Raw genomic sequence first — 24,998 nt, 5'->3', positions numbered from 1 at the left:
AGTCAAGGATTGGTATCTGACTGATCCAGAGTAGCCTGTTTGGAAATAACTTTACTCCGAAGAAGAGGCTCTTTATACACATTTGGAGTCATTTGGAAGAATTTTCATCTGCTGTATGAGTTTTAGTACCAGAATAGTATTTTTTGTTAGCACGACTCCCTCATATTTTCAGTGTATGGAAGTCAGGTAAGTGAGTGTGTGGCTGTGTAGTATATTTTGTCTTTGTTTGTCCCTTTTCATCCTGTTGTTTTGTGTTCTTGTTTTACCTTCACACCACCACTTACTTTTGTATTTGGCAAAGTCTTAATCGCAAAAAAAAAAAGAATTGCGGGTTTCGCAGAACCTCTCTTCCTTCTAGTAAGTGAGAGGATCAGACTAGAAGTTGCCTGAGGAAGTCTAGAAATGTCAATGATCAAAAATGTATAATCCGACAAGTCATAGCAATCAACGCATATATTTGTTCTCATCAGCAAACTCTTTTCATCTTCTGTTTTAGTAGGGTGTAAACTTAAGACGGAAACATAACTTTTCTTTAATTTTCCTGTTTTTAAGTAAAATGTTTGTAAAATTTTCAATGTCTATTTTTATTTGAGTAACCCATTTATTACCACAACTTTTATGCAAACCCTGAAGGAATTTATAGTGATTGAAATTCTAAAACGTTACTTTTACATGACCACCCAGTGACGTTCAAACCTGCCTACATTCCCTTTCCTTCTGATGATGTCACCTGACTTACTCGTGTCAGAGCACATATCGTCCGTAGTCGCCAGAATATAATAGCCAACACCGTTCACAGCAAATTGACATTAATCAAATACCAACAAAAATTATCAATGATTACATATATCCTTTGTATATATCCACTCGCCTTCTCCTCCATCGTCCTTCCTCAGAACCCCCTTTCTTTTGAGTCTGAGCTTTGTATGCTTTGTAATGTAATTGCAATGCATGAGTAAAAACTGAGCTGAAGACCAAGTAGAGTTGTGTATTATATTGCAGTAGTCATGAGAATGGGCTGACCCGACACATCCGGTGTTCCTTAATTGCCAAGAGTATGTATTTAGCTACAACACACTGGATACCAAATTATAATGGAAGCTTCAGCACCAAGCTGAACGTTCAGTGCTGCAGCATTAGTGGAGGTATACAAGAGCTGTCATTGTTAATATCTACTTGGTTTGAGATGTATATGAAATCAAGGTAAAGCGAACTTCAAACTTATGGAAGGAAGACCTACCAGATGCAAACATGGGTTAATAACAAACATAATGAAGCAAAAATGTTTTACTTTACAAAGAAATTACCATTTGCAGATACTCAGTTTAGTACTGTGTGTGAACAGACAGTTACCATCAGCACTTGTCACAGTGGTATGAGTCACTGACAGCTCAAGGCCTGGCTCTTTGACTAAACCCAGATGGATCAGCAGTCCCCCCGTCCCCCCAACGCCTTGAGACCCTCAGGGGTGAGTAGCTGCGCTATACAAAACCCTGATTGATGGATTGCTTGACATCAGTAGAACCTCTCTGTCTCTCTCACTCCAAATTAAACTACGGTATTTTCACGAAATGCCAAACCCATACAAAACAAATTCCTCACATAAATTCCATATAACTACTTGTGCTGAATGCAAGTGGATGCAATCTACTTGCATATATAAAAATAGAAAAGACACTTTTATTGATTTATTTTTTCCTTCAATGGAGTAAAGGGCCATTAAAGTGTCATCTGTAAATATTCGCATTTGGTAGACAATCTCTGCCAACACCTGATGGCTGGGCTCGGAGTCAGAAGGACAAAATCATTAGCTTGAGATTTATTGTAAGCCTGTTGGGTGAAATTCCTGCCTGTTTGGCCATGTCTTTGTTATGGTCTGGCTTGACATTGCAGCTGTCCCCTGACTAAATTATGTATCACCAGGAGAGGGGTCTTGGTCCACCCACATGTTGGGAGACGAGAGTACCTGTTTTGACTGGGCAGGAGTTGTTAGCTTCCACAAAAAAGTGCTTGTCCTCCACACAGCTGTGATCATTTTGTTTATTTATCCAGCTCCCTGAGCTTGAACATTTCGGGGCGCACACATGTCTCTGCAATGCTATTATCCTGTCTGAGACAACTAGATAACGTGCACAATTCTGTCTGCAGCAGAGCAGATGGAAGGAGGGCAGTCTTTAATGTACATGCATGTTTAGGTCTAGTTTGATAGAGGATTCATAAGCCAAACATATCCGCATTGCCAATGCTTCTTTCACCTATTTGGCTTGTACTTCCTTTGAATCATCGCAGAAGCATGAAAAGTACATTGAAAGAATGTTTACGTAGATTTATTGTTGTAGTTTTGTGTGCTGTTCTGAAAATAAAATCTGAAATAACATTTGACAAGACTTGAAAGGTTTCTGCTGTGCTTAAACTTTATTTTTATTTTTTACAATTGTACGTGTACCAGGTACAAGCAACGGGTCAGTGCTAATCTACCATCTCACGACAGGCCTGCTGCACAAAGAGTTAAACGTCCACTCGTGTGAGGTCAGGTGAGTGCCACGCGCGGCTGTAGTTCTTTTTCTTGTGGTATGTGGGTGTGCTGTGAGCTATGTCGAGTCACTGTATTCACCATGTTTGGACCCATTGTCGAACGTGGCAGAGAGACATTAGGTTCATCTCGTGTGGATGCCTGTGAAAACTGTCATGTGGCCGGATCCACAAAGCCCAGGTTGAATAACTGAACATGTATTCCCCTGTCTATTCTTCTATGAATTTTATGAGAACTTCACATTTCTTTCAGGGGCGGTTTCTCCATTAGAATCCTGGGGTTGCGCCTCCTGAAATTCCTATGCATTTCTGTACAAATATTTAATAGATCGATTTATTTAGAGAAGGAATAATATCGCGAAATAAATTGATGTATTTAAATCTGGGCTGTCTGCTCCAGGTTGCCTACTTTACCTCGCTCTGAAGCAGGAGACTGAAGCCAAGCAGTATATCAACTTCCAGAACTGTGACACACGGCCAACGGCTTACTATTCTATAGCCCTTCATTATATTTGTGGTCTATAGCAGTATCCACTGTAGGCTAGGGCCTCTTTCAGGTTCATGGTTTCGGGCCCCGGAGTCTCCGTCCGTGCACGTAGAAGCAGCCGTCCATCATTCACAGGCATAGATCTCACCCTTTCCCATTCGTCACATGTAGGAGGAGAGATGCAAACACGTATGTTTTTGTGCCTTATTCTCAGTAATGGTAAGTGTTAGAATGCTAATCTTCTGTTCTGTACATTGTGATGAGACCCCTCATCACGCTAGCCTCTCCCACTGTAAGGGCTCTGGCTGCACGTCGCTAGCCCCGTTTGAAGTGGAGCTTCTTGGTTCCCCCACAAAATTGATCCAAAAGCCGAGCAGGCCAGGGTTGTTGTTCCCTTGGAAAGTTGATCCAAATATCCGAGTCGAGCGCAAAGCGAGAGATATGTGCTTACAATAGACTGTTATCTGCTGCATGACAATAAAACTGGCCCTACCTTCTTGCCTTTAACAATATTAATGCCAAAAACATAGATTGATTTATGAACATTGAGCGTTAAAAACATAAAGGCAATACATGTCAGCAAATTAATTCCCCTCTTATTTCACGTTTTACTTAATCTTGCCTTCCTCAAGAATTAGCTATTTGAACATGTTGTGTTTCTGAATTTCTTTTCTCTGCATACTTTGAGCTGCCAGGTGTTTATGAGGGGCTTTGATTGAGAGCTCTGATGCTGAAGCCAAAGCAAAGTGCTTGTCAGTGGGTTGACCTCTCTGCAGAGCAAACAGAACAATGGTCATGTATTCCAGGTATAATTGCAGTTCTGTGGAAATGTGGGTGAAGGGGGTGCACAGATGACAAAATATTTACAGGGCAAGAAACAAAAGGAAATAAATTGCTTGAATGTAAGTGACTGCAGTGTGAGTTTGGAAGGAGCGAAGTTAGGGAGATGTGCGGAAGTGCATTCGGGGAAGACTGAAAAGAGGGTGCTGAAGAGGAAAAGGAGTTGGTTGAAGATGTGCAGATGGACAATGTGCAGAAAAGGCCTCGTTTTTTCTGGGCAAATTTAGGTGGGTGAGGCTTACAGCAATAGATTGACAATGCTCGGAGCTCTTGATGCTTTGTAAGCCCTCTGAAAAGCTTTGATGCCTCTCTGTGGTGCCTTTGAGCAGCCAAAACAGCATGTGTGGTCTAGGGCTGTGGTTTTTAACCTTCTTATTTCTGTGGACCCCCACTTAATCATTACTGGAGCCCCTAGTGAATCATTATTGGAATCCGGGGAATGCCACTGACTCATTACTGGAAGCCTGGGACCCCGTCCTAAGATGATTTAAACGGCAAAACAATACACAAAAGCATTCATCAAACAAATATGCAAATGATGAAATATTTAATTTAATTCACAAATACATATGATATAAACAAATAAATTTAATTTTAAAGTGAAGGATGGAGCGCTTCTAAATCCAATTGAGGCCACCTATCATCCATACTATATTCTGTTTGAAGTACTTACACTGCTCCCACAAACCAATCTGAAGATATCAAATTAATTTTCAGCCTCAAATTTCAAATTCCTTCACATGTACAGAATGTTTTAAAATTTTCTAAGCAGTTGTGGACCCCCTGAGTAAGCTTCGTGTGCCCCAGGGTCACAGGTTAAAAAACACTGGTCTAAGGCAGTGAAACCGAAAGATGATGGTGTGTCGGTATGTGCAAACGGGGACTGGCCAACGAACTCCTGTGGGGACTATCTGGCCTGAAAGTACGGTTTAGCACATTTCTCTTTAGTGTTTCTTATCTGTTTGAGTATTGCCCTGATGCCAGCGGAATCCATACAGAATTTAAACCTACGTGTAATCTTTGATTTTTTTTCTCAATACTCCACTCTACATCTATGTTCAAGGACGGTTATTAGAATACCCGCTAGTCTCTACGCTTTCCTCTCTATTAAGACATATGGATGCACCATTTTTTTTTCAACTTATTCCTCTGGTTTCAGGTTTATTTTTCTCATTGTTACGAATAACGCATATTGTAAAATCAAGTAGAATCCTCAAATTGATGAATAAAGTTTAGTTTATTCATAAGTAGGAAATGTCCCATCCATCTACGTGGTTCAGTCAGGTGCAACTGACTTACTGACCACACATACACATTCCATTGCCATGGTTTTCCTTGAACAATAACTACAGCTCTTTACAGCTCTTAAAGGAACAAGTAACAGAATATAATTAAATAAGCACAATGTTACACATTTTACTTCATTGAATGCATTATTGTTTAAAACCATCCTGTCAGCAGCTCTTCATATAACAAGCTCCCTTTGACCTCATGAATTTTTCCCTCCCAACTAAAACAAATACTGATTTTAAAACTAAATTCTTTTTTAGTTGTAAACTGCAAGTCTCAGATGGAAAATCGATTGTGACTTTCTCTTCCATATCTGAAGATTCAAAATGTCTCTCACAAAACTGCATTATCACTAACTTCTATTATGGATTCCGTTAGGATGCTTTATATTTATTACTAGGGGCTACTCACAGAGAGTGCAGATGTGGAGGGGCCATAATACTGTAGTATATGGAAACTGGTACACCCTAAGAAATGTGCAGCAACAGAATTGGTACCACCAATGTTGCCCTTTGAAGGAGGTGCCCACTAATTAAATTGGTCATGGAAAAATGGAGCAGACGTTCTGCACTTCGTAAGGGGTGTGAAAAATGGATTTAAAGTTAAATAGATGGTAAACATGAGGAATAAACCACAGTGACACGAGAAGGTTGAATAGAACGCCACTGCTTGATTTCAACTGTGTGTTACTTCTCCTTTCAGGGACAGACTTTGGATTTCTAAAATTCCCTAGAATCATTATATACAAAAGTGTTGTTTATGCTTAAAGGACCAGTGATCCAGTTTTCTACTCATCTTAAACATCATGACGTTAAATTCCGATGAATGTACAAGTATAGTTTCATTCTAGAGGAATGATGGCGTTCCTTCCAAGTTAATACCGTATGTGGGGCGCGGCCTGATGAATCATCCTTAGAATGCTGTCATGTGGTCTGGGACTTGAGGCTTTCTGTCACTAGTGCTCAGCACGGAGGCAAGCAAGAAAGTCCCACATCGTGAAATGTCTACTATGAGGTGCTCAAATGGGCTCTGCGTGGTGTGCCCTGTTTCTGTAGGGCTTGAGGCCTCTAGACACAAACGGCTTAGAATGATCATTTACAAATTTTAGATGCGTAGACACTAGCATAGCAAGGATGGCATGGACTCTGGTGCAAGCAAGAAAAAGACCCCTGGTGCCTACTGTTGGGGAAGTAAAATACAGCATTTATCAGGGATCAACAACCCCCCCCACCCCTAAGGGCTCTGGTTCCAATTTCCTTATGTTTGCTCCAATACCACTGCACCTGCTGCAACAATGGTAGCTGCGCCCCTTTGCTTAGACAGGAGGGGCATGTAGCTTCCACGAGACTAGGGTCAGAGGTTCTCCTTCTCCCTGTACGCTCGGACTGGCGTTCGTAGACTGCGAGGCTTCCTTGCACAATGACACATGCTCTGGAAGGACCTGTACCTTAAAGGGGCGTGCAGCTTTTGCACGTGAGTGTTTGCTGCTCACTGGGGCTTTATGGGAAGAGGAAGTCTGCATCATTTTACGTTTTCTCTTCTTATGAACAGAAGCGCCACAGAGGAGCACAACTAGGTTCAGCTACTTTGTGCATCTCACAGAAAAAAAACTGTGCCCTGTATTACACTGTTTGCTGTAATTAAGACAAATTAGTTGCTGTTCACTTGACCCAGCGATTGTGCTCCGTGTTAAAGTTCCATCATTTTTCAAGCTGAGAAAAATAACCAGCGGAGTAGGCAAGTTAGAGCACAGGTACTGAGCTCTCGAAAGCGTGTGCGTATGTGTGTGTGTACATACACACCCCTGAACACCCAGCCCCAGTGGCTGTCGCCTCCGGGTAGCTATAGTTATGATTGTGTTTCCATAGGAAAAGCATTTTTTCGTTTGCTAATAACTGTGATGCTGTTTGATGAATCTTCACAAACCTTTGCAAAAAAGTGCTCATCCACCTCATGTCCTTCCTGGAATGCTTCAAGGTGATCTGTCAAGCAGGGGCAGAGAAGAAGGGAGGGTCCCAAAACACATTTCCCCCATTAAGTTTTCCATAGGAAAATGTATCCGGAATACTGCAAAAACTGCTGATTTACACCAAATTTGGCAGAAAACTAGATCTTGGTACAGGTAGCATGCTTTTTAGGTCTCACCTGGCAAAAGCAGCGCATGCGCTACCCTCGCCATGCGAGTGCCTTTTGCAATCAATTCTCCCGAGGGCTTACATGCAAGCGTCTGCATGGACAAAGATGGCTGCTCTCGCCATTTGTCCAAAGCAAACAGCATGCGTGTGTCCGTACGGACCACAGTCCGTACGGACACACGCATGCTGTTTGCTTTGGACAAATGGCGAGAGCAGCCATCTTTGTCCATGCAGACGCTTGCATGTAAGCCCTCGGGAGAATTGATTGCAAAAGGCACTCGCATGGCGAGGGTAGCGCATGCGCTGCTTTTGCCTGGGGCTCTTAAATAGAGAATGGGAAATATCCTAGCTACACTCACTGTCTGTGTCCTTTAGGAGGCTTGCGGTCCCCGGCATGTAGGTCATAGTGGGGTGCTGCGCACGAGAGGGTCTCTGTCACAGAGGGACCCACAGCAACTCTCGGAGTACTACATCAAACTGTCGGCTTCCACTACGTCCGGAAACAGTGCCATCTTCCGTCAAACATACTTCCGGTCTAATGCACCCAGTCCATCATCGAAGTAGAAAGGATACAATGTGACGAGAATGGAAACAAGCTGCATACGCAAAGCGGCATTTTCGTTGCTATGACAACGAAAGCTACGCAAGATGGCGTCGGACTGACAGTCCGACGCCATCTTGCGTAGCTTTCGTTGTCATAGCAACGAAAATGCCGCTTTGCGTATGCAGCTTGTTTCCATTCTCGTCACATTGTATCCTTTCTACTTCGATGATGGACTGGGTGCATTAGACCGGAAGTATGTTTGACGGAAGATGGCACTGTTTCCGGACGTAGTGGAAGCCGACAGTTTGATGTAGTACTCCGAGAGTTGCTGTGGGTCCCTCTGTGACAGAGACCCTCTCGTGCGCAGCACCCCACTATGACCTACATGCCGGGGACCGCAAGCCTCCTAAAGGACACAGACAGTGAGTGTAGCTAGGATATTTCCCATTCTCTATTTAAGAGCGAGAGTTTCTTTGTCGCCAGATTTAATTTCTCCCAACTTCTTTTTCTAGCGCTCTTCTTCCTTTCAGTTTTGAACTATCTCTTTCTGTCTGTTTTCATCTCTTGCTCCCTCTTGTCTTTCCCTCTCCGCCTCTGTCTTTTTCTGTCTTTCGCGTACTTTCTTTTGCTGTCTCTTTATATCCCTTGCACTCTCTTTTCTCCTGTTCTATGTGTCTCCCACTTTTCTCTTCACTTTCTTTGATCCATTATTCCCTCCAGAGTTCAGAGACTCTCTCTGAAAGCCGCACGGCTGTGACTTTGTCATGCGATGCTCTCCAGGTGTGGCTGGCACGGTGCCATTACAGTCAGAGGAAAGCCCCAACACGGTACTGTAGCAAAGCAGGCTGGACTTTGGTAAGGGAGATTATGTGGGCACAAAGCCAACAGTCACACCTCATGGTAGACTTTCGTTGGACGCATGTGTAGGAAATAATTTAAAAGTCTTGAGATAAGCAGCAGGAAGAGGCCGCAGGCATAGAGCTACAAATGAGTCATTAACGAATGTGAATGACAGAAGCTGTCGTTCATTCTAGTGCGGCTGTGAAATGTGTCAAAATAAAAGGCCTAGAAAAAAAATCAGATGCGTCACAATCCCTAGAAACACAGCAGAAAGATACTCCCAGGTAAGTGTGTGTGAGAAGTGGACATTTTCTAGGTTTCTCAGTGACGCTGAAGGATGCATTCTACAAGTACAGGAAGCCAAACCTCCCTAATCTCTACAATACAAGGATGGTCACATTTATCGTGGCAATGAGGTACCACCCGCAATACACCTACCTAGCCACACCCGCATGTTGTAGGGCAGCTAAAGCTTCGCCAACAAAACTCTGTGAACATTTCATCCTTAGAGACAGCGGTATCTCACAAGCCATCTCACATGAACACACATTCTGCACACTTCTTCGGCAACGTGAAGCTGGCTAGGAAGCCACTATGGCCCTCTTTTACCGTGGATATCCTGAAAGCACCATCCAAAATACCCTTCTTCCCTCAGACCCTCACTTCATAAAACCTGACACACTTGACAGTTCCTAGATATCTCCCCCTCATGAAAATGTCCCTTTACACCTGCATCCATGTAAATGTCCCTTTACACCTGTACCCAATGAAGGTGTTGCTATACAACATGGTTGTGAAGTATAACTGACCATCTACCAAACAGGTCGGTGATGTCGTCAACCATCTGAGAATCAAGAAGGAACATTTGTCTCAAAGAAGGGCCAGTGACTCTTTTTTTTCCACAACACAGTTTATTGAGATTTAATTCAACGCAAATCCAGAGCATCCGGCACGGTAGAAAATTCACCTCGGGTATATAACTGTATCTAAGTCATACATGTGCCCACCGGGCCCAATTGCATTTTACATTGAGTTGATATGAGACAAACAAGAAAAGAAAAAGGTAAGCCACAATGAAACACAAACTGCTACAAACAACATGAATCTGTGCACCCCGCTGTCCCCCCGCCACCCTCTGTAACAATATGTCGTATTCAGGCCTATATCTACTGATATTTGTACTTACGGCAACATCATATTGTCTGAGCGTAAGCAGGGATTGTTAGATGATTCCAGTGACAAGCCTCTATAGTCGGCCCATCGTTGCCACTTTTAAGGATGTTTCTGGGGGCATTCGCATGCTTTAAAAACTGGGCCTTCTTATCCCATCGTGAAGTCCATGCCTCGCTTCCAGGTTCCAACACGGGGTGGTGTATCTCATTTCCACTGTTTGGCTATATCTAGCTTAGCTAGTGTAAGCCCTAAGAATAACCAGCATTGGCATAGCCAATAGGTCTCGCCTTTGGAACCTTATTAGTGTTTAGCCATGCAACAGTAGATGTTGTTGCACCAAGGATATTGTGCTGGATAACTAAACACTCATAAGGTTCCAAAGGCGAGACCTATTGGCTATGCCAATGCTTTTTTAATTTGGTGTACATCCAGTCAAATTTTTTGAGCAATGAAGGTTCAAAAACCTACTATATTTCACTCCGCATAAAGTCCGCAGATTCAGCAGATCTATATCTGACTGGCTGTCACCACATCAGGGTGACAGCCATTTTAGGACTCAGGACTCCATCCCAAGTACTGGAAAAAAGGAAAAAACATGATATAAGGGGGCATGGCAGGGTTATCCTGCCTGCGTAGGCCTGGTGGTGGTGGTTCCGTTCCCAGAAGGACTCCCTCTGGTGCATAAGTGTTTTTTCACCTCAAATTCGCTGTGGATCTGCTATTCTGCAGTTAAAAAAAAAGTCACTGGCTCCCGTACTACAATATATATATATCCACAAAAAAACCCAAAGGTGATAGTTAATTAAGGTAACTATAACTCGTGCTCTAAGGTAACTATAACTCGCTCCCGCATTCACACAGTTTGTCATCAATGATGTCATTCAAAATGTTGCAGTGATGTTATCAATGATGTCATAGAATATGTAATGAGTGATACATCTTTGGGGTAATCAGCAGTGCATGGCGAGGGTGTAAGTTATAGTTTCTTTAGGGCAAGAGTTATAGTTACTTGAGATAACTATAATTCAAAGTTATAGTTTTGAGTTCTGTATTTTAGGCAACGTCAATCTCCCACCAAGCCAATAGTGCAATCACCTTAGTCTTTTTGAAGCGGGGGACTTGAATCTGGCAGGCAATATGTAGACCGACAAAGCCTTCAGTCGCCCCAGTCCTATTCCCCAGTGGCAACAGCCCCAAGCCTTTTAGCTTGTCAGTAGTGACACTTAACCATCCTGTCGGAGGCAGATTTCAAAATTTTCACTCAGGATGGTGATCCATCACGTCCGACAGATTGGTTATTCAAATCATTCAGCATGGCTAAGCGCTACCCATTCTTTCTGCCCTGCCAACCCTTCCCCCCCACATCAGATCGAATCTCAGGAGAACAGCAGTCCATTCTGTTGCCAGAGGTCCAAGTTTTCCTTTCCAAAGTAGCTATCGAGAGGGTTCCTACTTTACTGGCCTCTCACTTGTCTTTAAAGACCTTCCTACTGTCCATCAAAGAGAGGCTGGTGCAGGTTCTAACAAACCACACCATTGCCAAATAGTAACACAAACAAGCTGAGTGGAGTGGGGTCATGGGCCCTGTGCAGGAGGCTCTGTGCCCTGTGCAGGAGGCTCTGTGCCCCTGGAGTTGGTTTATGCATCAGGGCATCTTCCTGACCATGAATCACCTGGCACGGTCTTTGAATGCCAGAGTGGACGAGCTCAGTAAATGGCGTCTGGCAGACTATGAACGGTGAGTACATCCTGGGATCATATAGGGTATTTTCTGGCGGTAGGGAGATCCCTGGCTAGATTTTCTTGCCACTGTTGTGGTTGCAGTGTAAACAATTTTGTTTGTTGAAGTTTCTGCATGAACACTCAGGGATGCGTTTTTGGCTGGACTCAAACTCAGGAAAAACCTGATTAGGAACAACCAGAACCAAGTAATTCTAGTGGCTCTGGATTGAGCTGTGAGATTGTGGTCCCCAAGCTTCTAGGCATAACCCATCCTCCAATTAACCTGCCACTTTGGGAGGAACTCCTCTCTCATCAACAGGACGGGGTCCACCCAAACCTACATAGTCAACACCTCCATTAGTAAAGATTAAGCAGTGGTAGCTGCCACTGGAAGTGGTGGTCATCCTCGCCACCAGACACCCTTCCGCGAAGTCCATTTATGCTAAGTGATGGAACAAGTTTGTGGGTTGGTGCGATAACCACTAGATTGACTCGTTACAATCTAAGCTGTCTAATGTTCTTTTGTTTGTTTTGTCATTAGCTCAGCAAGGCTTTGCAATGGGCACTAGTAAAGATTATTTGTTGATTTATTTAGCCTCCTTACAGTTGTCGCACCAACTATCCTTGTTTAAATCGCCCATTATGATGAGGTTTATTAGAGGCTTAACACATTTCCTCCTAAACCGTTTGTGTTGCTACAGTGGGACCTTAATTTGGTCTTGGCGTTTCTCATGTGCACGTCCTGCGAGCTGATGCATAGCTGCTTTCTGCTTCTCATGACTTTTAAGTCTATCTTCCTTATTGCAATTCTGCTCCTCATGTGAGTGAGCTTCATGAGCGTCAAGCTCTGTCTGAGCAGCCACCTTACACCAACTTTTTTCTAGACAAACTGGTGTTCAGATCTTACTGTCTCGTAGTTTTTTACCCTGCCTACATTCTTTGCCCCTCTTCCCCTCTCAAAAGTGGAGCAGAAGCTTCATTGTCTAGATCCCAAAAAGGCTTAAAGCTTTTACATTGATCATACCAGGGACCAACGTGTGGATTATCAATTTTGTCTGAGGTTTTCTGGAGGGGTAAGGCTGTGCAAAAGGAGACCCGTTCAAAGGGGATAGTCCTCTGCATTAAGATCTGCTATGCTCTGACCAAGAAGCAGCCACTGAGATTGAGTCTATGCCACTAGAACTAAAGCTGATACTACTTTATCCATTGACCTTGACCTTTCTATTTCACAAAGAGTGTCTGTCTTTGACTTCTACCTGGCTCTGACATGGGTGTTGGTGCATAAGTACACTAAGCACTACTACCTTGACAATCCAGTCCAGCGGGATGGATATTTCGCCCGATTGGTCCTGCTAGTCTTTTTGATCTGAGCCCACTCCACAGACCCTCCAATAGGGCAGGCACTGCTATTGCATCTCCTCTAAGGTGAGGAATATGCAGTTAGATGTATCCATCAGAAGAACAAGTTATTTACCTTCTGTAACTTTCTATGTAACCACAGATTTCTTAATGCTTTACCACCACCCCATTGTGTGGAGTGTCCTTTTTTATAATATTAAAAGCTCTGAAGTTGGGAATATGCACACTGGCACTACCAATTGTTTTGTGCTCAGTGTCCGAGGGCGTGGAAAGAGACAAGCAAGAAAACGATATCAGTATGGCGCTGTGCGGTCACTTTTTTTGACCACCTGCCAATCTGCCCTTCCTTACTCATAAGGACAATGCCAGCAATAAGAGAGAACCCCACTGGTGATGAAGAATGCCAGCAATAATCTGTGACCCAACAAGTATTCTTTTTTCAGTTGCACTAATTTGATTGTTTTATGTGGATTGCCCAGAGATTATTTCTGAAGAATGGACTTGACTCTATTGGGGTAGCTAGTAGGCTCAAAAACATATTGACTCATTGACATGTTCGGTGATTAGTGATACCTTCTTCATTATAACTGTGAAGATAGAGGATCCTAATGAACATGTTTACCTATCCTCACACAATTGTAATTGGTATTTTAGTGGGGAGCATGGAATAATAATATATTGAGATTGTTCTGTACTGCAGATATGTGGCAATCTCAACTCTGAGAAGCATTAACAATATGGTGAAATCAATTTAGTTAAACTCTCAGGAGATTCCCTCTAAATGAGACAACATCCCTAACACAGGCACGAAAAGGTTTCCTGAAGTGGATAAACCTAAGTGAGGAATTAGATAGATGAGGGATTTACATGTTTTTGTATGGGAACGCAGGCTCACTTAGGGCCACTCCTGGACTAAAACATCCAAAGTGAAATGAGGCTGCAGTACTGTATGGCCCAGCCCAGGTGGTTAAATATAGCAGCCCTGTAGAGGATTTGGATAACTTAGCTATGTGAAGGAAGGTTTGGGTGTTGATGAGAAGGTTGCCTTTGGAGGTGGATGTATCTTTGCTGTATTGAATGTTTCTCCATAGACGGCATGGATATATCTGTGCGATAAGTTTACAAATAATGAGTTTATATGTGATTGGATTGAGCGCCAGCTGAGTCTCCTTAGGATAAATTGTACATTTTAGACATTAGCTGAGAAGACAGCAGTCACGGATGTTTTTTTTACTTCTTCATTGTTGCACATCTCCATTATGTGTCATGGCATACACCCTTTTGCTTCACAGAGTCCGTCTCTCCACGTGTAAATAGAACAGGACTCCCTTGCAAAGATCACAAGAAGTCAGCAGAGGAATACTTGGGCATTCTAAAGTACACTCTAAAAATCACCACCAAAAATCCCACACAGACTTGTCTCCTTGGCCTGCCTCTATCCCTTCTTCTTTGCTCACACCGGGGTGATGCATTATCTTTGATGTCACCTGCATTTCGCAGCCTTACTAGACTGTCCCTGTGTCCTGTTCTCTTATTGCTAGGCTGTATTCCCATAGTGGACTTTCTTCATTGATTCTCTTCGTAGTAAATACTTTTTTATTTTTTATTAGTGTTTTATGTAGCGCGAACTAGACCCGAAGATATTATGTATCGGGAGCGCTTTACATAGCACCAGTTTCGTTACACAAGGCCACATTCATTTATGTTTGGCACGGGGGATTAAGTGATTTGCCCAGAATCACAGGATGTTGAGAGTCGTTGCAGATACTCTAACCCTGTTCCCCAGCTTCGACATTGACTGCTCTAGCCATAAGGGTACATCCTCTCCCCGAATTCAAACACATTTGACCATATGCCTAATGCCATCCATCCTGATCTTGTTGACGCTTATCTCTATACCACACCATTGGATAGTTAGAGCTATATTAGCTGCACGGATGAGGCGTAACACAGAGCTGTGATGACTCTCACAGAGCAAGATTACGTCCAGTGGTGGCATTGTCCTGTCCATTTCACGCATGTTGCTATGAATTGAGAACCGTCCGTTTGATCATCATGCCTTTTCACTAAACTGTGGGCCTCATGACAACAGTGGCGGGCAGCACGGATCAGGGGTGGCGGGGTGGGGGAGGGGGTTAAGGAGGTGTAAAAAAGAAAACAAACATACCTCCTCTCCGCATCTCTCCTCCGTCATCTCTCTGAGGTCTCTCCTGGCTGGAATGGAACAGGAAGCACCAAGGCTCCCCTAAGCCAATGACAACACTTCAAAGCAGCGTTGTGATTGGTCTGTGGCCATGGCCCAATGCTCAGACAGGCAAGCAGTGGGAGCTAGGGGATGTTCTCCGCCCAGGCTGTAATACAGCCCCGGGCGGAGAACATGCAAAGTGTGCATGACTTTTTGTCTGGTTCCAGACAGCCGGCCAAACAGTCAGGCACACTTACAATGTGCACCATTCCTCCCTCCTGCTCCGTCAGCAGAGCAGCCCACCCAGCCCGCAAAGTTGCCGCAGCAGGAAAAAATAAAATGATAAATTATAACCTGGAGTTATAATTTTATTTTTTTCCTTTAATTCACTGCTGCAAAGAAGTGGGGCGACGCTCCTCCCCCTTAGCAGAGGAGCCGCCAATGCTTGACAATTTCTATTTGTTATTTATTTACATTGAATAACATGAACTCATGAACAATGCTTCGGACACTAGGCATTTCTAATAAAACAACATTCAGGCTAAAAGGCATTAACATATTCTGCAATGAAGATCTGTGGTTACTGCTGCACAGTGATCCTACTGTCTCACCATTCAGTTTGTCAGTATGTATCTCAAAATGTGCTTGATGTTTTATCGCATTGCCCTTTACAAGCATTGCGTTCAAATATAAATCAACTTGTGAAATTGCAAGATTTTATAATGCTTTAAATAAATGTCATTCATAATTAATGAAGCTCATGCTTATGGCACTGTTGTTTTAATGTGTCTCAGTTCATCATCTGGTACATTTATCAGTTTAAGTAGAACAATCGAATGTTGAAAGCTCCATTGAAAGCAGTGAAGTGGCTCCGGGCTTAATGGTGGTATAAGCCTTCTGCTCCAACATTACAATGTTTGTATTTCTGATTCTACCTTTTTTATTTAGAACATTCTACCCTTAGTGAGTGGAATGTTCTAATAGCCTTATAGCCCTTCTGCCTTGGACTATACCGTTTGTTGAAGGCCCTCACCCTTGTTATAGGCTCTCGCCTGTAGATTGGGCCTTTAACCCTGATTCAGGGTCTTTAGGTGAAGGACCGTAGCCAAGTTTTACTTTAATCTCCTGGAACATGAACTTGTTGTCCATGTTTGTCTTCATTTCATGGAAATAGCATCTGTGCACTATTTTATTCAAGACATTCTAACATGTGATACATTTCTTGTAGTACTAATAGCCTTTATGCCTTAGGCTATACCTGTCGTTATAGGTCCTCTCTCGTTATAGGTCCTCGCCTGCGTCTTGAGCCTTTGACTCAGGTTCAGGGTCTTAAACAACTGGTATGGCCTTCGGTAGTGGGCTATAAGGCTATATTAGAACATTGGAATGTTGGCAGCTCCAAGGAAGACAATGGAGTGCTCCATGCTTTTACGTGCCGGTAAAGGCCCGCAAAGCACCATTCCAAAGTTGTTTTCAAAGGCCTCTCAGAGCCCGAGGGAATTTAAACCCCTGGAACTCCGAGATGCATTTGTTTTATTTGTTGGAACATTCTGCCCTCTAGTGGCAGAATGTTCTAATGGCCTTATTACCCTTCGTAGCTGGGCTATACTGGCTATTGAAGTCCTGCACCCTTGTTAAAAGTCCCTCACCTTCAGCTCAGGCCTTTACCGCTGGAGTGGGCCTTTAATAGCCGGTATAGCCCTCTACGGTGGGCTTTAAGGCTATATTAGAACATTGGAATGTTAAACACAATGGAGAAGTAGAAGGCTATGAACAGTGGCACAGGACTGTTGCGGTCTGCTTTTCAGTTTCTTTTATAGCCTTCGAGTCTTTCTGTCCCTGCTTCTCTGTGTTATGAGCACTGCATAGGGAGATTAGATAGGTGTGGAGGTGTAGAAGATGGAAAACAGTGACCTCCCCCCTTCCATTGCCCTTGGTTAACAGCTTCACTGAAGCCACAGAATGAGGGAGGGGGGTGTTCTCCTTGATTCCAGTGTCTCCATCAGCTCTGCCAAATAAATAAAAACAGTTTGTCAGAGCCAAAGAAGCTCAGGGTTGATGGTTAATGCTATGGCCCTCTGTGTGAAAATAATTGTCAAACATCCACAGTTGAAGCTGTAAAATAAAGGCCAGAAGCTTCAGAGCCGTGGGTGGGGCATGGTGGGGGGCGGGGGGAGTGGTTAAAACATCTGTGTCTCCCCGAGGCTTTTGTTTTTGTTTAGCACATTCGACCCACTTAAGGCAGAATGTTTTATAAAGTCCCCTTCAGCTCAGGATATGAAGCGGAGTGGACTTATAATGGCCAGTATAGCCTGCTATGGCAGCCAATAAGGTTATGCCTCACTGTAACCACAATTTTCTCTTCTGCCTGACGTATGGGTAGCCTTTTTAGGTCTCGTCTGCGAACACAGCGCGAAGCGCTGCTCTCCGCCTGCGAGATATATTGTTGCTGACTTGCCTCGGAAGTGGGACAGGAGATGGGCATGCGCAAGGCTTTTGGCGGATTTGAGCCGGTGTACGCGCACGTGAACACGCACGTGCACACACGCGATGTGCACATCTCCTGTCCCGCTTCCGATAACATGCCAGCCCTGTTGGAGGCTCCGTGTGGGCTATTGTTGGCGCAAAGTGTACTTTTGCAATTCTGAGCAACAATAGCCCACACGGAGCCCCCCCAGCCCTTCTTTACTCACCGGGCTGCTCTTCTGGGGGGGGGCTCCTCCTCGCGGCTGCAGCACTTCTGTTGCGGGGCTTCCCTGCACTCCTGGGAGCCCCACGCTGCTGTGGTCATCCTCGGCCGCCGCATTCTTCACCCGGGCCCCCTCCTGGGACCCGGGGCTTCTCTTCTCTCCGGCCGCCACCGCGGGGCTCGCCCTCCAACATGGGAAGCCCGCGTTAGCACGGCACGCCGGTTTCTGTTTTAGCCGGAGCAGGCCCCGCCCACGTCCCGGGCAAGGGCGCCTGACTTCCGGCTTGAAGACTAGAAGTTAACAAGCAATTGCAATGCCATAGTTCTCGCATTGACGCGAGTTTGAACTATTGACATTTGCAAATAATAATGCCTTTTATTTTTGTTTTCTTTTTAAAAACCTAAATAAAAGGCATTGTTATTTACAATGTCAATAGCTCAAACTCGCATCAATGCGAGACCTATTGCATTGCAAATGCTTGTTATTTTTGTTTTGGCATGGTGTTTTCAGCTGTCATCCACAAAAATCACAACAAAATGTCAATCAAAAAACATTAACAATTGCCTCAACTTATATCACATTTAAAGGAAAATGCCAGCTTAATCTTAGTAATGTTTCAGTCGGGCAAAGAATAAGACGTTCTTACTTACCCGCACTAAGAAGGTCCAACCTATGTTGAACATGAAGTACTTGGGGAAAGTAATGTCTGTAGCTTCTGTCCTGCATTGATTTGCTTAAGTATGTATGTAATACATTTGACTGAACTTAGTGCAGAAACACCACCAAAGACTGCTTTTCTAATGAGATCTTCAGTGAGATAATTTGTGTATGTAAAGGGCTAGGAACTATACTTGGAAATCAAAAGTAACTCTTCTGGACTGGTCGATTAGTATAAAACTCATTGCGACCTACTTGAATGTATCTGTCTTTAAAAACCAACATGTTTCCTTTTTGCCCACTTGCTCCTTATCTGACATGACCGCCCTATCTGGTCCTGTTTTACTGGATGATCCTAATGATTCCTAAAAATCGTAATGTTCATTCCTGGTGGGATTGTGCTGAGTTGGGCTCACAAGCGCTGTTTGCTAATGGATCGATGATATTACTGAATGTTGTCAATTATTATTTATTTATTAGTTACCAGTTTTGTATAGCTTAGATAAGACATGAGGGAGAACAAGTGCTTTAAATAGGATCAGGAAGTTTACAATAGTTTCAAGAGATATATATATAAACAATAAAGTTTCAGAAGTGGCAATTGTAGAGTGTGCTGGTGTTGATTTGGGACTTCACATAGATAAGAGTCCCATAAAATAAATTGTAGGAAACAAGGTGCCTCTCTAACCTCCATATTTGTTCATTTGGTTAAGATGGCATGGTATGTATATGTCCTTACCTAATTTCATGTGCCAGGGTTACAACTCCATAGAATGTATAGCTAGAAGAAAACCTATTTGTTGACAATACTGTCTGCTAGGTTGCTGAAATGAGGAGAAGCCACAAACCTTTGAATTTGTATGTGGAGGTGGTGTTTGAGTAACTGGTTCTTCAGGTAATTCTTGAGTAGTTCATAGGATGGAATTACTTTTCTATCTGAGGGATGGGGATCCAAATTCTGAGAGCAGCGCAGAGAAGGATTGTTTCAGCATGTTAGATTTATTCAAAGCTGGAGTCTGCAGAATTCCTGATGGCAAGCTCTTAAAAAGTAGCTGGCCTCGGATTCATAGTGTTCCTATTGACATAGTTCAGTGTGCCTTCGTGCAATGCCCTATGAATAATATGCGCGCTAGTTTAAATTATTTCCTCACTTAGATGGCAAATCAATTCAACAAGATCAGAGCAAGAGTTTTATGCGTACATTTTCTTGCTTGTGAGACCAGAAAGGATGCAGTGTTAGTGCTTTTTTGAGAAAGTCAGAAGAATTTTGGGAGTACCTCCTATTAGGGAGTTTCCATAATCAGGTCTTTATAAAACTAGGCCAGAATTATGTTTCAAGTTGAAAGTGTGCTTCTTCTGTAATATTATTGACATGTGCTTGTAGAATCAGATGTTTGTTCAAGAAGTCCAGATTCTTTTTTCTTGTTTCTGAAACGTTGCTGTTGAGGGGTCTGATGAGGATGAAATCTGTTTTTATCTGGTTAACTTTCAGATGATATGAGGACATCCAGGATTTAATCTTATTGAGAACTTGAGCCAACGCCTCTACATCTTCTGAAGAAAAGATTGCTAAATATGTTGTGTTTGATCCGCATAAAACTATATTTGATGTTTGACTGTTTTAGGATGGAGGCTCAAAGCTCCGTGTAGATGTTGAATAGTGTGGGTCAAGGTATTAAGTCATGTAGAGCACATTGGTGAAGTCTTGCTGTATTAGACATTGTATTGAACAGAGACGATTTAGTTAGCCACATACACTATACATTTATCTATGCCTTTGTAAGCCGATAAATAAGTGTTAATCAGCTATGTACAAATATAGCTCTTAAACCTAGGAAGGGTTAAAGTCGAAGTTACTTGTCTCAAGACTGAGTGGTATTTCTTAGAGATCCCAATGCAGATATATCAACTAGATAAAAAATGTCTTGAGGTATCAAAGTGGCTAGCTTGAACATACTAAAGATCTAGTCGATTTGTGTCCTGGCAGCATGTGTGGCTTACTTGCACCAATGATTTCAGTGGGCTATATTTAGTGAGTTGGAGGTGGTACAGCTGCATTTCATAACATAAAAGTAATTTCTTGAGGATCATTGTGCAGTGGCATTTGCCATCCCCTCCTGTAGCCAGCAAGCAACACTGTACTTAAGAAGCCACTTCATCTCTAGCTGTTTGCTTTGTGTTCTATGAGCTAAAAAGTTGGTTGGGTACCAGGCATGCCTTCTGTTCTGAAGCCCAGTCCTGTTCAGAGGAGGGAACAGCCCAAAGGTTTCCATTCTTTTTAGGCTGCCCAAAGCAGATTTTGCTGTTTTCCCTGTCACCCTTCCATTTTTTCAGGTTGAGTAGCTTATACTGACTGCTCTGCTGCAGCTTTTAGCCCTCTGCTTTGTTGTTGACCATTTTCAGCAGTTGACACAGGGAGTACAGTGTAGCTCCTTCTGTGGGTGTTCACCATTGGAGTCATGGCCTACCTATTTAGTCCAATGTTTATTTATATATTTAAAATTGCTACTCAATACGAACTTTCACCTTTGCCTGAATGTCAGAACAATTGACATTTACAAAACTAAAGGAACGTTGTCCATGTGTCTGAAACACATGTTGGTTATTGACCCACAGGACGTCTGCCTATGGTGCCTCGGCACCAAACATGACTCCTTTGAGATATGCGCCTTGATACATATTAAATCCATCAGGTACCAGGAAGCCAAGCTTTTCATCACCGAGTACAAAAAACGGGGTTGATCCTGCTCAGGATCAGGAGGCCAGTCCCAGTCTTTATCAGGTATCTCAAAGACAAAGTTGAATGGCAATTCAAAGAAGAAACATAGGCAGAGCAAACTAGACTCTTCAATGTTCAGATGTACCCACTGTAGGCCGAGTTCACACAGCTGGTGTTTGTGACACCTGGCTCTAGCTTTGCCATCTTCCTCGAACCAGATAGTGAATCTAGAACTGATGAGCCACAGTTTGTCCATGCCATCGCTAAGTCTGCAGCAAGTTTTAGCCTTCAAAGAAGCCATGCTTCATATATTCAGATTCTTCCTAGCTCCCTCTGGCATGCCGTTTGGCTCCACGGACCTAGCTGTGCCCCCAGTAGAACTTCAACCAGCAGGCTCTTATGTCACACCAATTGACCCTGGATAAAATCAGTGTGTTCTGCCTCTGACGCTGTGAATCTGGTCCTTGGGTTACGTCTTACTAGTTACTGTGTCCTGATGTACTGGTAGGGCGCAAGGCCCTAACATGAGGCATACTGTGTTTGTGCCTAAAGGTGATGCCTAATGCTAATGCATAATGAGGTTGTGCAAAATGTCATGCTAGTATGTTTATGCTTAGTATGATGCCTAATGTGATGCAGACATAATGTGTTTATGTTCCTGATGCTGAGTACAGTTTTTGGCCAGTAGTTACTGGTTCCGTTTTATTACTTGTGCTTTCTGATGGTTCTGACAGTGGCCCGATTGGCCCTGTCATGTATATAATCCCCTGTAAATTACTACCTGGTGCCAGTTGGCACAGTGTAAATGTGTGATTATGATTCTAATGTGTTTTGGATAATACAAAGGCTATTTTTGATATAACCTTATGTGGAGCTTTGTAGTGTGCCTAGTGTGTTGCTGCTGTGTGTGTGTTTGTGTTGCGCAAACGCTTTACAAATTGCTCTGGGATAAGCCTGACTGCTCGTGCCAAGCTACCAAGGGGGTGAGCTTTGGCGTATACCTTAGCCAACCAGAAATCCCATTTCTAACAAGGCCTCACTTAGGGATCCATGTACCCCCTGGGAACTGATCATCATAGTAGTAAAAGTAGCTGACGACCACCTTCAGCTCCCAAAGAAAAACATCCTCCTGGACATTCACACCTCCACCTAGTTCAATCCTCTATTATATTTGCTTCCTCCTTTTCCCTATACAAAACGTTATCCTCGCAGATGGAAAAAAAAGTCAGGATGTTTTGAAATTTAGGCAAAGAAGACGTATTAATCGGGCAGGCTGTTACAGGCTATTATTATTAAAGCAGCTTTTTAAGTGGTTTCTGGCCCGCCATTATGTGTCCACAAATTAGGTATTGGGAAGATCATATATACTTTGAGTAGCAAGAATTTCCATTGAAAATAATTTGACTACTCAGAGTATTAACTCCAGCTCTTTCTGTTACTCTTACTGGTAGGAAGCATGGTCTTATTCCAAACTGAGGCTTAACATGCATGCACATCTACGGTATAAGGTGAGGAAATATGAATTTTGTGATCAGTTATGTCCCCTCTTGTAGACCCCAACGGCTCCATGTGCATGCTATTAGTACATGTATGTTCCCTCCAGTTCCAGTTTTGAAGACGCAAATACATGTGCGTCCACCGTCAACATGTCCTCTTTCAGATCCACCATGAATGGGTCAGATATTCCATTCCTAAGTATGAAAGGCCACCGACTTTATGTGGTTCACTTTCCACATTTTACAGATTCAGGCGAGTAGGCCCTGAATTCTGCCATCAAGCCTTTCCTGCTTTCTGCCTCTGGAAGCTCCAGCCCGAGCCTGCATCTGTATCCATGAACTTTGTCCTACTCTCTGCGCGGCTAACGGTGCCTGATCCAGCCTGTTGCCTGCCAAAAAAACTGTATTTCACCTTCAAGATTATCTGCTCCGCTCCTCATCTGATGCATTCCTGTCTAGTAGTTTAGGTAAACATTCCTCCAGCTACCGTGCAAGAGGCCAGGTCTCACTGTCCTCGTGCAAGTAATTCATAGCCCTGTTACCATGGAAGATTCCTGCCCCCCTCGCATCTCATGTAGACACTTAGACGCTCGTACACGCACTAACAGTCAGTATAGAATAGATTCCGTCCGAGAGACCTTTCCTTTTGGATAATACAGTTCTTTAAACATAAGATATTAGATATGATTTGGGATTAGGTTGACATGACCCCTCAGACTTCTGTCTCCACATGTAGAGCTAAATGTCAAGTCCCCTTCACCCTCTAGTTGCACGTCAATCACACGTCATGCGGCTGCGCGCGCATCTCTGCCAAATATTTCTGCTGACATTGCAGGATTCTCTTATGGATCCACCCACTTGTGACATCATGTATAATGACGTTTTCTAAGTTACGCCAATATGTCCGCCTTTTTGGTTACGTATGCATATTTTATCTCTCTTATCAACTGTTACGCCTCCTGCATCTGTTACACTATAATGCATTTCTTATAAAAGTGATTACCTGTCAATAATGTATTGCCTTCCTTCCTGAACCCTCATGGTGATGGAGTGTGAAGCCTGCAATTCGAATTGTATTTCCTTTGTAGAGGAATAAAGCCTTTCAGAAACTCTAATACCACGGATTCTGCCTCTTATATTTACTGAGTTATTCTTACTAGACTTTACCGCATAAAAAATAGTAACGGTAATGAAATATTTACCACATAAATTGGCGCCCGAATAGGGACACTTTCTCATCTCACGCGCCGGAGGTGCGTTGCAGGCCCGGTCTCCTGCCACAGCTGAACGGACAAAAACGCGTACCTGCAGGATTTCCTGTATCTCCCTCCGGCCAAGCGGGGGTGACTGAGGCTGCGATCAACACCCAGACGAGGCGGTGAGAAGTGCGAAGTATCCCGACCAGAGCCTAGCTGAGAGAGCAAGATCCGAGGTATACAGAGGCCCACCAGGTTCCGAAGTTCCGAGTCCAGAGGAGTCGAGTCCAGTCCGGTCCAGTTTCAGTTCAGTTCCGAGGCCTTCCGTTCCGCGCTACCCGGTGAGTACCATTGCCGGGGAGGCATTTAACGTGCACATAGTCTGTGCCGGTCAAGACGGGTTTGGGTACACAAATCCGGTCTGCACTGTTTCAGCAGTGTATCTGTACTGTTTAGCAGTATATCTAGTATGTCTTGCAAATAATTAAGTATTATTTAGTGTTAGTATTATGTCAGTAACTAGTTTCCTATTAGTCATCATTACTCGTTAAAATGTTAAATGTTAAATGTTTTAATACGTTCTATACATTGTGGTGTGAATGATTGTTCATTATTATGTTTATTGTATTAAGTGTGTTTAAAATTAAGTAACCAGATCAAAAATGCCGTTCTTTTCAAAACTAAGACAGATCAAAACTAGAAAAGGGGTACTCGAAGAAGCTGTTCCCATTCCACCTAGGGATACTCCAGGATACTTTATGTATCATAAACATGGCTTAGATGCCGTGTTATTTCTTGATTTATGGGTGGACTACACCAAAGATTTACCAGAGAGTCAAAGATGGCCCGCAGCGGGGACCTGGGATGCAGATTGCATCATGAGAGTAGAAGAAGAATTATGGAAAAAGAAAGCCAGACAGTCACAGAAAGATGCCATTGAATTATGGCGTAAAGAATCATATAGACGTACAGAAAAAGCGCTCAGACAGGAAGAGAAAGGTAGGGAGAATTCAAATAAAACCCGAGAAAATCTATTAATTGAGGAAGGTACCCGAGTAAAATCAGAACAAGTAGATAGACAAAGAAACACTCTTATGAATGGTATGTATCCTCTTCTGGCCGAAGGATTACCT

At 43.3% G+C, this 24,998-nt stretch overlaps 1 protein-coding gene across 2 annotated transcripts in view; it reads left to right on the top strand.

Moving 5' to 3' along the window:
- WDR11 (WD repeat domain 11) overlaps window positions 1-24,998 on the top strand; it is a 671,833-nt gene that overhangs the window by 303,841 nt on the left and 342,994 nt on the right. For both annotated transcript variants that reach the window (XM_085602786.1, XM_085602777.1), the window contains exon 11: window positions 2,450-2,534. In XM_085602786.1, the coding sequence (XP_085458912.1) occupies window positions 2,450-2,534 (85 nt within the window). The remainder of the gene's footprint in view (window positions 1-2,449; window positions 2,535-24,998) is intronic.

Source organism: Triturus cristatus, chromosome 1_2, assembly GCF_964204655.1.
Source record: "Triturus cristatus chromosome 1_2, aTriCri1.1, whole genome shotgun sequence".
NCBI lineage: Eukaryota > Metazoa > Chordata > Amphibia > Caudata > Salamandridae > Triturus > Triturus cristatus.
The sequence above is the reverse complement of the archived record's forward strand: the minus strand, read 5'-3'. Positions and strand labels throughout refer to the sequence as shown.